Raw genomic sequence first — 17,982 nt, forward strand, 5'->3', positions numbered from 1 at the left:
TGTGAAAATAATATCATTAATTTTTTAATTTTTAATTATTTAATTAACAATACAATTTTGAGAATAAACCTACTAATCTTGTGAATAAAATAATATTACATTTATGATAGGTGTAGGTATATAATATTATATATATTTTAATACATAACAATGTAGTTAATTTAAAAATATATATTTATAGAGTGGAATACTTTGATTTAAAAGAGTCATCAAAGGCAAGCTTTTTTTCGTAATATAACAAAGGATAAAATGGAAAGCGAAGGTAGTATCCAGCTCAATACAAAGAAGAATAAAAAATCACATTCAAAGGTAATCATAAGTTCTATCCATGCGTTATTGCATGTATATAATATAGTCTCGACTCTCAGACATGAAAAATTAGCGTTGGCCACCGCCATCAGTTGTTCATACTCACTGCTAAACCATTGATTCTCAATAATCCAACACCAAATTTCGTATAATGGGCAGGAACAAAAAATGAATGCTGGCTGTTCTATATATTATGTTTATTATAGATCTTGATTGTTTCCCATTGTATATCCATACCTACAAATAATGTAATAGTAATAAAAATGCGGTCTTGATGGTTAATAACAATTAACAACCACTAAAAAATCATCGCTTGACGTATGGTGGCCGGTGCTAATTCTCGATTATAATTTATAAGACAGTACCTATTCAAAATGTAATTAAATTAATCTGAAATATACACCAAACTCGATAATGACATAATTGACTTGGTGTTTGGTTTTAAATTGTCCGTTTGCAGTTTTGACTACGCAGCTTTCAATACGGTTTATGAGTATTTATAGTCTTCGTATTCTTCTGTCTTTCACATAATATTGTGTATAGGTACGCAGGCTTAAATATTTCTCGTATTAATAAGTTCATCTTGTGTATACGTGTTGCCGTGTTGGAGAGCCATTGTATAATAGTATGATAATACATTTTTTTGTTATATTTATTGTCTTCATTATAACATAAATGTAGTTGAGTATCAATTTTATGTATTTAGGTGTTATATTATAAGCCAATCTGGTGCGCAATACTTGGCTACTGCAGAATAAATAATGGTCATCACCAGGACCGGGATTTCGATGCAATACTCGCCTGGTGACAAATCCGTAACGTGTACTTCTAAATGAGAATAAGAAAATTTATTTTGCGTTTTTTTGTAATTTTTGACAATTTTTGATTTTTATATTATTTTCTTCGTGTTTTCACGGCATTATTGAGTTGTTATGGCAATATTGGAGTTTTTGGATCCAAAATTCAAACTAGATATTTTATTTTAAGATTTTATATGCTAACACGGGTTTTATATAAATTTTTATAACAAACAATTAAGTACTATCAAAATAGTTAAAAAAATATATTAGAAAATAATTGTTTTTTTTTTTATCAGATTAAAAGAAATGGAGTTAAAGTTTAGCCTATAGAAAAATTATTTTAATCACTTTGTTTCAATTTAATTAATTTAATCAAATATTATTTAAATTTTATACTAAATTTATTAAAAATAAAAACAATTTACCTGCATTTTTTTAGTGCATTATTTATAATTTTTAGGACATTTAAGCATTTTGTTAAGAGAATTATATTCCCCGCCCTAGGTTAGGTTACCAATGCCCATTTTCGAATATCTTCAATGTATTATCTCAGGTAGGATGAGTCTTAATATAACAATAAATATAAAAAGAAAAATATAAACATTCATTATAAGTCAGTAAACTGTATGTTTGTAGTTTAATACTAAATATCTATTATTTATATAGAGAATTAATTTATGTTTAATGTGTATGTTGAATTTAGTAAATATTGGGAATGAATCAATATTAATATTCTTAACATTCAAAAAATTAGTAACAATATTTATAAATAATATCATACCAAATAATTAGTTACAAACTGGAGGATTTACATTAGGTACTTTTTTCTTTTAATCTAGTACTAAAATTGTGTACCGATTTATTAATAAAATGTTTATATTTATAAAATAATAATAGTAAATGATTTCTATGAAGTATTTCTAGATTATTAACATTTTATATAAGTACTATGATATAGTTGGATTGAGATATGGCTTTTTAAAGATATATTTTACTAAGGATTTAATAAAGTGGTGTTTAATGATGTAAGATTAGTTTTAAAAGTACCATCTCATATACTTATACTATATGCAATAATTTAATTTACAACTAAGAAATATACTATTCTTAAAACTTTAGCTTCTAATATTAGTCTAAAGTCTAAGTGTTTTAAATATATTTAAAAATGTCCTTACTAAGCTAATTAAATTTTCAACATGGCATTTCCAATTTAATTTATTATCATAGACTAGTCCTAGGTATTTTATTTTTGATAATTCTTTTATTTTAAAGCAATTACAATCATTCTTTTGTGTATAATTATCATTATGAAAAAATAATTTGTACATTTTAATACTTTAAATATTATTTTAATAAATATTACATTTTAGAAAATTAGATTTGTTTAAATTTAATTACAATTTAATTATTATCAAACCATGTCTCTATTAATTTAATTGATGTATTCGCTAATTTGGACAATAACTCATTTTATTTTGCTTTTAATAACAATGGAGGGAGGGGGTATAACATATTATTTTACATCTTATATTTACATTGTAATTCATTGATATAAATTATATATAACAATGTTTCTAAAACTATATCCTGAGGTACCATGTGTTAAAGTTAGAAGTTTACTATGTACATTTTTATTTTCACCATTTAAGTTCTGTTATTTAGATATGATTCAAAAAGATCTTTTTCTAATCCTTTTATTCCAACTTTCCAAGATTTTTAATAGTAATCTGTATGAAAGGCTTTTTTTATGTCTAGGAAAAATCCAAATAACTTTATTATTATTTTGATCTAACGTCTCCTTAATATAATTATTTGCTACAAAATTATATATTTATTTATGTTTATTGTAATCAATGCCAGACAGCTTTCACAAAATTAACAGACAAGAAATACATAGATAACAGAAAAAAACATATAACAACATATAAGATGCATAACTTATACTAACTTTAATATTAGAGAGAAGAAAAAGAAATAGCAAGTAAATAAATAAAACGAACATGGTGTAAATTATATGAAAAAATATGTGAGCCTTCGTACTTAATATGGTTTAATAGTCTATATGATTATTTGCATTATGCATCATCCTTAAAAGTGGGGCATTCCTGGAGAAATGTGTATGTAATAAGTAAATGTAATATGTTATACCATTATATTTTATGTAGATATTTTTATGAGTAGTATACTAGTGTTTTAAATTCTATTATAGTTAGACCTTTCTATTAGTTAACAATTAAACTTTAAAGTGAGATAAGACGTTGGCTCTTAACATCATTACTTGGTATACAAATCTTTTTTATACTCATAAAACTTTTTTGTAATTTTAGATTTTTGCTTAGCTTCTTTCATTAGTTGGATTAATTCACTCTACATATTTAATTCAACTTGTTTGTAAAATTATATTTTTAGGGTTGTGGCTTATTTTTCTTAATTTTCTTTACTTCTTAAAATACTAGGTACAATAGATACATTTGTAAATTTCCTTTATAAATATTACCAATATTTGTTTTTAGAAAGCATCAAAACATAAAAAACGCAAACTCTCAACTCGAAATGTAAAAAAATATTATAATAATGGAGATTCATCTTCAGGTAAACTATTTATTATTTATAATAAAACTTATAGTAATAATTATAATTATTATTCTTTTAGATGCATTTCTTTCAGACACTGAATTAGAGAGTTCAAATGCTGTATGTGCATGTTGCTATGAATGGAATGAAGAATTGTATGAATGCTATCTCTGTAATAGAAAATATCATGAAGATTGTCATATTCCTGAAATCACTCACAGGTATATTGTTATTGTGATTAGTTGATTAATTTAAAATTAATTATGAATTAGTTACATTAAGATTATAATATAATGATTGTACACTCATTATAATAGAATTGAAAATGAAACAGAATGGCAGTGCACATTATGTGAAGACATAACTGCTATTTCAAAGGATTTAGGAAAAGATCATGACGTCAATAATATATCCATTGGTACGGTTGGACGAAAAATTGTTGAGCGTATGTTAATGGAATTATTCTGTCAATTCGCAGAAATTGATTATTTCAGAAATTCAACAAATAAAGCTTTTGTAAGTTAAATATTAACTAATAAATAAGTAACACACCAATAACTTCTGTTTATGTTATGTGTTATTTTATGCTGTAGTTTCGAGAGAATTTAAAACACAAGACCGAAGAAAATGGATTAAACGATATTAGAAATTTGTTGAGAAAAAATAATTATTATACATCACTTGATGTATTTTTGGAAGACACAAAACAAGTATTTGTTAATGCTTTGTCATGCTATAGTGTGAGTATTAATCTGTTATTATATTTATTGAATTACACGAGTACAAACTTTTGTCCATATAATAAAGGCTATTTTGATGTCAGGTTAGATATTATTTTAATTTATATTTATATTGCTAAGTAAATTAAGATCTGAATTTTATTTTTATACTTACAGAATAATAATATAAGTATTGTTTATAAAAATTAAACTGGTGTTTCTTCCGATAATTTTGTTACTTTTATTAAATCATTGTGCTTTGTGCAGATGTATGTGATGTTAAGTTAATTAAATTTCATGATTGTGACGCTAAATAGATTTTTTGGCCATTAATAAAAATAAAAGAGATGTGTGCATTAATAATTTTTGAAATTTATAATCATTACCATAATTATGATTTTATATTTTTCCAGAATTATTATATATGTTTTTTGCTCATATATCTTATATTTTGTATAATCAGCTTGCTAAACAATATATTTCTATTGAAAATGCCATTCATGATTTATCGAGTTATTTTTAACGTTTTTTACAAATAGTAAATTCTTGTGCATGTATATAGAACAATATTACAAAGAATACATTTTAATTTTTGTATTCAATCATTTATTCTTTGTAGATATATTATTTATAATTTAATTTTTTCACATTTTAGGTTGGTCATCCACATTTTAGATTAGCGACTAAACTTCTTAAATTTCTCAACATTATGTATAATAAATGGATAATGTCTACTTTGAAGAAATCCTGGAAAAACAGGTAATTGAAAACGGTTTATTATTTATATTTACAGTAGTTACATAGTAAATGATAGATTAAGTGTATTATTAACACCCACTGCATTTTTTACTGGTAAATAGTAAAACAATAGTTTTAAAATACTATAAAATAATAAGGTGTTTTTAGATTTTAAGTGTAACAAAAAATGTATTGATTTAATAATGATGAGTGTTTTTTTTATATCTATTTTTGTTTTTTTGATGCAATAAAAATACTACAATTTTCAACTTTGTGGATAGTTTCTAATAACAAATTGGATTAAGTTAGTATTTTTGGAGCGTTAAAAGTTTAAAAATTCCTATTGCTTTAAAAGATGATCAGGAAAAATACAAAAATAGTTTTGAAAAGAGATTTTTTATGAAAAATTAATACCTATTTTACAATATTGATTATGATTTTTTGTTGTGATTAAAAATAAATAACAGTAGACATTTTAAATTTTCATCAACATTTTATTCTAACATTTTCTATGCATGATAAAATTTTCAAAATATTTTGTAACTTTAAGCTATTTTACACATTTGAAATGTTAATTTTTTTTTTTAGTTTTTATTTTCCATAATTATTGATTAAAAATCTATCACTGGTAATAAAACAGATTTAAAATTGAATGCTCCTTATAAGTTATTCATTTGTGAATTAAAAAATATTGAAAATGTATAATTGAAATATTTTTTTTAGGTATGTCTTTGAAGTTAAAATTTTGACATAATTTGTCAAAATCTCATTAAATCTATAAATTATTTTGTAATTAAAAAATCATAAATTTTTATCTTTTTTATCTGAAATTTGAAAATTTAATACATCATGGTTTTTTTTATCTTTAATAAAAATCAAAAATTGAGTGGAAAGTTACATAACAATTTGAAATTAAAATTAAAATGGAAATCGGGTTTTAGTGCTTCTTTTAATTTTTGTAGTTTGTGGTGTTTATTTTCGAATTTTTAGAATTCAGTTAAGATGTTCTAATCTAACGGTATATTCTACTCAACATGATTCACTATGTCATGTGAGTGGGTAAGTAAATATTATTATATTAATAATAATAATAATATTAATAACATATGTTTAAAAAATGAAGTGTTTATTACAACAAAAATTAAATCAATTTACTTTAGTAGCAACGTTATGAAATAATATACTTAGTAATATGGACTAATAGACAGTCTTTGTTCAGAATCGTTTTTCATAATTAATAATATAAATATAATATTATTGAATATAAATTTAACATATTATTTACAGACTATAGTGACAACTTGATACTTACTGTTTTACATTTAAATATGATATATGTTGAAAGCAAATTTATTATTACTAAACTTTTTTGTCTAAAATTCTATAAGTTTTTTATTTTATGTTGTATTTCTATTATATTGTTATTGGTAGGTATTCCAAACAATAACATGTTGCTAAAAGCGTTTGATTTTATAAGTTTAAAAAAAATAACATGTTATACTGATTAATATTTATTATTTTATTTATATTTTTTTATTACTCCTGTTGTTAAGTACGTATAATGAAAAACGAAATATTATTGGAAAATCTATTCTGCTAATTTAATATAATAGTTAAAATTACATAAATGTTATTTTTATTTTTACTAATATTTTAAAAAAATTATAGTAAATAATTACACTGTTTTTTAGTGGTGAATCAATGTGACTTTTTTTAAATATATGATACGAGAATTTAATGTTCTAAAAACTAGTAAAAACTCTTATTGTTGCCATTTTGCCAATTAATGAAAATATTAAGCACATTTTTTTTTTAAAAAAATAAACACTGTTTATAACTTACATTAACAAAGAATTTTTTAGACTGAATGAATGAAAATGTTTTACAATTATTTTTAAATTTCTATTTTTTTTTTCATATTTACGTTATTTTATGTACTATATATTTATATATCAGACTATCAGAATTCAAAGAATTATCTCAATAGTTTTTTATAAACCTATAACACTATATAAATAATATATTTATATTTTTCTTTAAAGAGTTGAAATGAAAATTAGCACAGTTTTTTACTCGTATACATAGATGGCAACAATTTTAACTAATAAATATTGTATGAAGATTTATCACTAGATAGCGTTAATATTTTCGGTTTTACTTTATTTTAAAAATATTTTAAAAGTGAACGCAATGTTAAATGTATTTAATGCAGATTAATTTTAAACGAACTTTAGATCAAATCATTTTCATTTAGAGCCGAACTAAAAACAGCCTGGACTAAACATAGTTGCTAAGTATTATAAGTATAAAAGCGTTCATCCCATTTAAATATAAACATAAATATTCAGTTCAGGATATTAGTATTTCATTCATATAGTATTTTCAAAAGCATTAAAACACTCTTCAATTAAAAAATCTATTTTAATTCTGATTTATTCTCTTAAAATTATTATAAAAATTAATTGCAGTTTGGCACCATTTAAAATTTCTAAATTGTTCTTATCATCAATAAGAGTTTAAAGGTTAAACTAATAGTATTATTGATTGAAATAATGAGTGTTGACTATACAGTTAAAAGTAGTACAATATTAATTATTAATTAGTCATTACCAATTACACATAATTAGTCATAATATCCTCATTATTCATACGGTCATACATATAACATGGTTCAGATAATATTAGAAGTGCATGAAACATGAGTCACAATACCTATATAGTAATTACAGTATTTATAATATGCATGGAATCGGCCATGGATTCCAGGATCTTCAGAATCGATGATCAACGATTGACACATGTATTTAGTACTTACAGAAATGTTAAAATGTTGAATAACTGATAACAATTTTATCATTTTTTTAGATCGTTGAATTACTTAAATTTTAAAGGTGTTAGTCTTATTATTTTTATCTTATCAACCATCCAAAAAATATATTCAGCTCGAATGAATTGGTTTTTGTAATTACTTTGGAAATCATATTTTGATTTCTAATGTCTAGGAATAATCAATGAGTAGCCAAATAAATTATATAGTTCTGGGTAATTTACATTTTCGGAATAGGAAAGAAATAGTTGTCTGTTGTAAAGCCTGATATAAGCATATCTTTATTAGAGGTTGGTAGGTACTTACACTAGTTAAACTGTAAAATGAACAAAAAAATGCAACTGAATAATTTCGTAACTAATAACCATACTTGAAGGTTTTTATCGTGCGGTTAACAATACCATTCCAATGAAATATCGAATTTATCAAAAAAAAATATTTATATATACATTTTATTGTTATTAGTTATTGATAGTATTCAGAACTTTTTTCTTTTAATAAAGTTTCTTTTCTGGATTTTTTTAATGTACCTATCAGTTTAAGTAAACTTGTTTTCGTTGACATTTTCCAGATAAAATGTAGATATAGATCATAAATTCATAATTATAAGTTGCATGCCGTACAAACACAAACTCATATATTATAAGTATGTTCATATATAAAAGTGTTGTAAAATAAATATGTTGTAACATTTTATTTAACATTAATAACATTTTGAAATATTGTTTTAAAATTCTATTGATGAGTTGTACATTTTATACTGAATGAAAAAAAAATAGTATTAATGTATTATAATCATTATCAACTTGATAAGCTCTATATTTTCGGTTTTATAATAATATAATATATTTTATTACTCTGTAAAAGAAAATGTGTTTTATTCGTCTTTGCCAACATTAATTTGACAGAATTGGTCATTAGCGTCTTAATTACAAAATAATTATTTATTGCTTAACTTTTTGTATACGAAAAATTCCTTTCTTGTTATACAATCAAATATTATTATTTTTTTTAAATGATCTAGAAGCAATATAACTTTTAAATAATTTTTGATTTATAAAATGGGAATAATAAATTTCTATCATAGACTATCGATCAAAACAAATCAATTTATCTACTTGGTTCTGTCGTGTGATTGATGATTGAAAAGTGCATAATAAATGAATGACAAATATTGACATGCATAATATAATGTGTTATAGTAATAAATTAATCATATATTGAAAAATTCATTATTTATTAACTTATAAAAAGGAGCTAAATAAATTTATTTACAGTTGTAGGTCAATATTTATTTTTTAACAAAACCCTCGTGTACCTACAAGGCTACGAATATGCCTTGTATCCGGCTTGTGATATAGCTAATAAAGTAGTAAATATTGTTGGGATTTTGAATCTAATGCTATTTAAGCAGCCAAGCAGATAGACTGATAGAAAGAGAATATTCTTATATATTTTATTAAGTTCATTTCGTTTCAATCTGATTATGACGCAGTCAACTTTTTAATGCTTTTTCCACTAAATTTACTTTTTTGAATTATCTAATAATATCTTTTTTGTACGTTTTTGCAAAATGTTCATGAAAATTTCACCAATTTCTATAATATTATTATTTTAGCCATAATATTGCCAGAAATAATGAATAAATAATAAGTTAAATCATAATAATATTATTAAAAATGACTGATAATAATTATTCTAATACTGAAATTTTAGTTTTATTTAAGTGATAAAACGTCATTAACATTCATACAAGCATTTCATCAAATATTAATGTAGTACAGATATCTATAGTTCAAATGAAGTATGCTACCATAACATACCTACCATAACATTAGTCGATGACTAATGTATGTAGAAATTTCATGATCAAGGTATTGAAAAATAAATTAGAATAACGCAATAGGCTAAGTCTTAATGAAAATAATTTAATTAATTATTATTGTACATATTTTAAGCTTAAATTAAATAGATGATTTATAAAAAAAAAAATGGATTTATTATTAATATAAATATAATCGTTTTCAAAACTCTCGTATTTCACTTTTGAATCATAACTCCATATACGAATACGAATTTTTAAGTCTGTTGATAGTAACAACTTATTATTGCTAATAACTAATAATAATAAAATACATGACATGTTTATTTCATTTAAATTTTAGCAATCGTTGATCATTATTTTAATAATATATATTAACGAAATCCTTGTCAAAGCTGCCTCAAAGACTGAAAATGAATTTTTTTTTCTCATAAACTCTACATATAGGTACGAGTGCTAACGCGTATGTGCTTTAACATTTGTAATGTTTAAAATAAATACGCATGATATTATCGATACATGTCGATTACATTGACTACCAGATAATGCGAGACCCGTTTTAGTAAATATTTAATTAAACCACGAATTAAACTCTATAATTATATTATGTCCATACGGTAGGTCACAACTCGTAAGTATCATAAATACAGAGGTAGTAAGATATACCTGGTACAGAAAAGAGGTGAAGTACTTACAATGTATATATGTATACACCATATTGTGTATAGGTCACTTATGATAAAATAATATATATATAATTGCTCGGTAGGTCACACTACTTTATATATATTATATATATGGATGTATTGGTAATAATTTTATTGGGCTATAATTTAAAATGTATTAACTTGAACTCCATTAAAATAAAACGTACAGCATGTAAGTAACAATTACATAACGAACGTAAACTAAATCTTTGCTTTTGTCTATTAATAAAACTATTTCAGTCGTTTGCACAATATTAGACTAGTAAAATTGTAACGATTATTTTTTTTTTCAGAAAACAAATGGCTGGCTGAAATATCACACAACGAACTTAAAAAGGAAATAATCTTGAACACAAATGTTTTTCATTATATACGACGTATATATAGTTACAAATTCATGGATTATATCGTACATTTGGAAATTATTTCGATTTTATAGTATTAAAATATTATATGTATTATTATGATAATCTAGTTATATTATTAGGTACTGTACTATATATTATTATATTATATTTCGAATATATTAAAAGTAAATTTACCACCCATTTTACAATAGGAAAATAGTAAAGTATAATAATATTGTAAATAGTATAGTATATATTTATACTACATTATAATTTATATTAATAATCACAAACAATGCCTTATCCGGAATACATTTTTGGTGCACGAGGGTTGAACTCTTAATCCCTATACATACGACCTTGTATAGAATATAATATTATATTTCTAAAATATTAAATACGTATGTAAGAGTGTACCTGTTCACTGTAAATATGAATTTTAAATAAACGAATTTGAATTATCAAAACAGGATACATCAATGTATGTCCAATTTAGAATATTTTGTAAAACGATAAAACTAAAACATTTAAGATATTTTTTAAAATATTTTATTATTTTTATTGTTATTCCATAATTATAATTGTTACTTATCCATTACGTTATTATTATAGGTAGATAAACTATAATAAGTTAATTTGAAATAGTATTTTAAAATGTATTTGTTAAAAAAAATGCACTAGCTATTTCATATTATTTAAATACTATTATTTATAATAAACTATGCAATTATCAGTTTATATATAATATTAAGTAGATTAGTCTAAAAAAATGTATACAAGTTAAAGTTAAAACTACTTATATGTATGTATAATCAAGTAAGTTCGTATTTAGTTATAAAATTGTGTTTTGATATAAGCAATTAATTTTCATTTCCCTTTTTTATGCTTGATATTTTAAATATTTTAAGTTAAATAAATCATAATATACTTATTACGTATGTATACAGTAAAAATAAATTCATACTAAATACTTATTTAAAATATATTTGATTTTTCAATAAAATAAGTTGCGAATCATAAACAACTTCTCAAACTCTAATACCATATGTGTATAAAAAGAATGTACCATAGCTATACTATATACATTCTTTAATAGTTTTGAATAAATGTCTATAGGTAGGTATTATCTATAGATATCACACAAATTATAAATTATAAAAATCAAAATACTATTAAAATATTTTTCAAATTTCTATTAATATTATTATTGAATAAATACAGCAAATCCTTTAAATTTATTAATAATTAATGATATAAAATTAACTAATCTTATTCAAAACCATAATTGGTCAGAAATAACTAAACTTAAAGATGTAAACAAGTCAATTCAATATCTTACGGAAACAATTAATAATTTAAAAAATAATTCCTCAATTGAAATATAATTTTCCTTTAAAACCAAAAAATTAAAACCCTGGGTTAACACCGTGATAATTAACTTCATAAGGCATAAGGATCGCCTCAATCTACAAGTTAGAAAACATCTTCTTTACGTAGAATTAAAAGAGTTTTACCTTAAATTTAGGGACAAAAATATTATAAAAGAAGCTAAAAGCATATATTACAAAAAAATAACTACAGAAATCCGGTAATAACACAAAATGGAAAATAATTAATGACATTACTATAAGAAAGAGCAAAACGGATAACGTCAAAAAATTATTAACTATAACATAAATAGTATTAGGTACCGTACTCAATGGACGCGGACCAGCATATATTTTAGCAAATCAATTTAATAATTATTTTATAAACTTAATAGTACAACTAAAAATCGCAATAATAACTCTAATATTTTTACTACTTTTAATACTCATAGTAATATTCTATCTATAATTACATACAGTATATTAGGATAGGAAGAGCATATTATTATGTTCTAGTGCAGCTTCAAAAATGTCAAAACTCAATTATAGGATTGCGAGTAAAAATATTGAAGATATCCAACAAAAAAACTGTCAAATCAAGATTTTAACGTTCATCATATAACTTTATTGTATTTTTATTTTATTATTTCTTATATTTTAGATATGTAATATTGTATTAAGAATACTTTTACACTCAATAACCCTGGTCCCTGGGCTTCGACATAAGTTTTCTCAGTGAGGCCCAGTAATATTTTTGATTTACAAAATAAATATAAATAGGTATATTTATAGCAAATATTGTATTCATCATAAATTTATAACCATTAGGTATAACTCCCCCACCCCTAAACTATTTCAATATATATATATTTTTTTTTTGTATAGTCATGAAAGTTTAATTTAAATATTTTTTACTTATAAACTCCCCTCTAAAATGTTCATCTGTATAGCTACGTGCCTATTGACCATTATTATGAACTTAAAGAAAATTATTTATATTATGTGGCTGTTTATTAACACTAAAATTGTGATGACATTGATGACAAGTTGTATTTAAATCAAGTGCCAGCGTTAATAGATTAATTAAAAATACCTATTATATTTAATAAATATATTGTTTATATCCATATTACTGAAAATAAAAATTTTTTCTTCAACAACAAAGCCATATATATATATATATACATATATATTGATACTCGATAATTTGTTAAAATCGTTAATCCTACGATCATATTATGAGGCACTATATGATTGCGTGAGATCCTTATCAGCAGTACCTTTTTAGGTGTACGACTGTGCGCATGCTACCTAATTTTTATTTTCACGCAACTTTTTCAAATATAAACTTGATGAATCAGTGGAATCGTGTTCAAAGCCCCCTTCCCATTTGGTCTTTTTAATATATATGTATGAAAATATGTGGTTAATACTTAATACTTTACATAACATATTATATTGAACATATATAGACCATCCCCCTAAGGCCCTAATAATGAAAATAATAAATATCTATGTACGTCATTGCAGCAAATATTAGAACTAGGCCGATAACACTTTATTTTTGTTATCAAATATTCCGGTGTCAATGTTGTCGATATAAAACTAACATTATCATTAAATGTAAAATGAAATCATTATTACGATTGCGTACATACGTACATTACTATACTATAGTAGACTATCCTTATGAAAACTTGGGTAGAAACCGTTACCAAATTATCAAATATTTTCATACAAATAAATAAGCCAAATTCAAAAGAAAAAGTAACAAAATTGAATTTATTTGTAAGAAACATAAATATTATGTAAACAATAATACAACAATAATAAAATGCCAGAAAATTTTCTTAGGTACTTAGCGGTAGTTGGAAATAGGTATCGGGATAAATTAAACTGTTTGAATTATTTATTTATTTATTTATTTATTTATTTATGATTATTATATGTTTATTATTTATATAACGATTAAAATTATAATTGTTTAATGAAAAATACTAGTATACTGACTATAATATAATACATAACCATTAGGTATAATAATGTAACAATTGTATGAAAAACTTTCAAAACTTACTATTTATACTGTTTAAAATATACTTACAATTATACTTGACAACGTTATTTCTGATTTCATGACGTCACAACTCACAAGATCACACGACGTAGTGGCGATTTTGCTTTTATACAGGAACCGTTAATGCGGTCGGTCTAGACTCTAGGTTATTTATTTACATTTTTTATTAAAATCAACAACAATTAAAAATCTGTGAGTTTTCATAAATTCATTATTCTAAATCGAAATTTACGTAATTAATTTTCATTATATCTAAGTACAGTATGTCCCAAAAGTCCCGTATCACCCTTAATATCTCCATAGAAAATCAATATAATTAAACGCGGTTTTTTTTACAGTACTAAATACGGAAATTCTGATTGAATGATATAAAATTCAAAAATTGTCAAAAAAAACTTTTATGCATTTAAGAATTTAAAATTTTTAAGATAGCTATTTTGTTAAACACATTTTTTAAAACAGTTTAAAAATAAAATATTAAAATTCAATAAAAATTGATCAAGTTAGAGCATGTTATGTTTTTAAATAATTGTAATAAAAAAATCAATTGTTTCACATTTTAATAATAAAATATTTATTTCAGCATGGCAATACTTTTACATACCTAATTAAAGTTTTGATTTGAATAGAAATAAAAATAGCCGTATCTTATTGTTTGCTGAACAGCGAAACTGGTTAGGTTTACCTACTCATCTTTAAATACTTATAAAAAAATTTTTTTTTGTTCTTATTTTGTGTATAAATATACCCAGCCTGCTGAAAAATGCATGTTGTGTAGAGTATTTGTATTCTAGGAATCAATACTTCAAGGGGGTGCTATAGTACCCTAGCACTCCCCCTCTGGTCAGTATGCAAGATCAGAAAAAAATAAATAAATCATAAGAAAATCATACAAAAAAAAACTACATTGTTAAAACTATAGATATTTGAAATTACAAAGACGTAGAACTTGGAGGTGCTTAAAGTAAATCTGGGGGTGCTTCAGCACCCCTAACACCCCCGTAGTTACGCCACTACTTTTCTATGACTTTCGTTATTTCGGAAGTAACATTTCACCATATCGATGTACTCATGTACTGAGAATGTATGAGTCATTTTAAATATTGAATAAAATAAGTAAGAAGTAAAAATTTATAGCTAACGACACTAATGACAGTAATAGCTATAAAAAAGTATACAAAATAATAATTTTAATTATAATTTACAAAATTGCGATATGCATAGGTATTATTATTATAAATAGCATTAACTATAACTGTAAGGTTATGTCCAATTTCGTAACTTTTGGTTCACTTCATGATAATTAAGATACTTGAAAATAAGTAACCAGTTTCGCTAAACCTAAGCAATAAGATACGGCTATTTTTATTTCTATTCAAATCAAAACTTTAATAAGGTATGTAAAAGTATTGTCATGCTGAAATAAATATTTTATTATTAAAATGTGAAACAATTGATTTTTTTATTACAATTATTCAAAAACGTAACTTGCTCTAACTTGGTCAATTTTTATTGAATTTTAATAATTTTTTTTTGAACTGTTTTAAAAAATGTGTTCAACAAAATGGCTATCTTAAAAATTTTAAATTCTTAAAAGCATAAAAAAATTTTTTGTCAATTTTTGAATTTAAAAAAAAAATTGAATTTTATGCCATTCCATCAGAATTTCCATACTTAGTACTATAAAAAAAACACGTTTAGATTTTTTATGGAGATATTAAGGGTGATACGGGACTTTTGGGACATATTGTATATAAAAATGGAGCCAAAAATGTATAACAATTCATCAATTGAGAATGGCTGGGCCGATTTGGCTCAAATTATTGTTTAATTGTTCGTAATTGCCAGGAGAGGTTTTTACGAAAACATTTTTTTGATGATTGATTTTTTGAGTTCCGGAATTTTTTTTTTTTGTGTGTATTTTCTTTATAGCAAAACAACGTTTGCTGGGTCAGCTAGTATTATTATATATTAATTATATTTTTATTATTATATTAACTATGGTATTAATTATAGGTAACAAACCAATATTTTTTCGATATTCCACATAAAAATATACTTATATAATATTATATATTTATTATTTATTATACTAAAAACTAAAATTAACAAAATAAATATTCCGAACAAAAATATAAAATTAAATGGAAAATCATAAATATCATGTAGAACGTAGTATTTCTTCAATATTTTGTCTTGGTACTGGAACTACAGACTGCAGTTTTGTAGAATATAGTCTTTACTAAATCCTAACTCTTGAATTTTACTTGAGATACATCGATGATCGATAGCACTGACTATTATAGATAAACTGGAGGCTTTAGGGTGGACTAGGGGGTCATTATCAATGCTCCACAAACTCTCCCCCCCACAAAAAAAAAGAGAATAGATATTCACCTCATAGTAAAACAAAAAAATAATTTTATTCCTTTATAATTGAATTTAATATAGTATAGGCCTTTGTTATTTCAGTACATAATAATATCAACTATAATATTATATTTATATCTATCGTTTAAATCTCAAACTGGCCTCGCTATAGCGCAGAGGTATTCAAACTGTGTGTCGCGGCTCCCAGAGGCGTCACGGGAGTTGTCGAAGGGAGCCACGTCATATAATTGAAAACCAATAAATATTTTTACGAAAAACGTTTATTATTATCATTGAGGCACACCTATTGGGACACACTTCCTTTACTATTACAATTCTCGATGGCTTTCTCGTGAAAATGTAGTGGCAAAAGTATTCGAGCTTAGAAAAGAACTTTATCTTTTTCTTTTAGACCACCACGAAAACCACAAAAAATTTACGGCTTTCCAAAGAAAATTAGCTTTATGGAACACTAAAATAGAATAAGGCACTTTTAATGACTGCTTTCCTATGTTCCATACATTTTCAAAAGAAAATGAAATGAACTTGAATGAGATAATCAAAAACGAGTTCATCGACCACTTATCGAACTTCAAAATTCATTTCGAACGCTATTTTCCACAAAACACTCAACAACAAAACTGGATCAAAGATCCTTTCAGTTCCCAACAAATTTGTCATCTATTGAACAAGAACAGTGGATCGATTTAAGATCAGATTCCACAATGAAGACCATACTCGGATCATCATCGTTAACACAATATTGGACGCATGTGAAACTATAGGTACAATACACCGAAGAATTGGCCACCAAAGCTTTGAAAAATTTAACATCTTTTGCAACTTTGTACCTCTGTGAGACCGGGTTTTCTGCGTTAGTTGTAATTAAAATAAAATATTGGTCAAAATTGAACGTTGAGAAGGAGATGAGAATAGCTATTTCCAACTTGAGCCACGATTTGAACATATTATGAAGCATAAACAAGCGCATCCATTTCACAAAAAATTTAGTATTAAGTAATATTGATTAGTTATTTTATTGATTTATATTTACGAAGACTAAACATAAAATATTTTATTACAATTTTTTCTACAATACCTAACTAATTATTTATAAATGTAATACGGTAAATAAATAATTAGTATAAATTATAAATTATAAAATTACATTCATATAAACATTGATTTTTTATATAATTTGTAATTTGGGAGTCGTCAACATTTTGTGAAGACTCAAAGGAGCCTTGGGATGAAAAAGTTTGAATACCTCTGTTATAGCGCATATTTAAGGAGCAATTTCTAATCTCGTCGCCGTTGACAGGATC

At 24.0% G+C, this 17,982-nt stretch overlaps 1 protein-coding gene across 1 annotated transcript; it reads left to right on the plus strand.

The window, feature by feature from the left end:
* The first annotated feature begins 249 nt into the window (after positions 1-249).
* Positions 250-10,909, plus strand: LOC113554422 (nuclear body protein SP140-like protein). The gene is made up of 7 exons (XM_026958302.1): positions 250-309; positions 3,623-3,701; positions 3,763-3,904; positions 4,001-4,199; positions 4,277-4,423; positions 5,058-5,161; positions 10,790-10,909. Exons 1-7 carry the CDS (start codon positions 250-252, stop codon positions 10,806-10,808), a joined length of 750 nt encoding a protein of 249 aa, XP_026814103.1. The 3' UTR covers positions 10,809-10,909.
* The last annotated feature ends 7,073 nt before the right edge of the window (positions 10,910-17,982 follow it).

Source organism: Rhopalosiphum maidis, chromosome 1 (assembly GCF_003676215.2).
Source record: "Rhopalosiphum maidis isolate BTI-1 chromosome 1, ASM367621v3, whole genome shotgun sequence".
Taxonomy (NCBI): domain Eukaryota; kingdom Metazoa; phylum Arthropoda; class Insecta; order Hemiptera; family Aphididae; genus Rhopalosiphum; species Rhopalosiphum maidis.

What these genes read in the sequence shown, in the direction of transcription:
- LOC113554422 (XM_026958302.1), top strand. Translation starts at nt 250, where the DNA reads ATGGAAAGCGAAGGTAGTATCCAGCTCAATACAAAGAAGAATAAAAAA. An exon ending in ATAAAAAATCACATTCAAAG is followed by an intron (nt 310 to 3,622) that starts GTAATCATAAGT and finishes ATTTGTTTTTAG; the next exon opens with AAAGCATCAAAACATAAAAA. An exon ending in ATGCTTTGTCATGCTATAGT is followed by an intron (nt 4,424 to 5,057) that starts GTGAGTATTAAT and finishes TTCACATTTTAG; the next exon opens with GTTGGTCATCCACATTTTAG.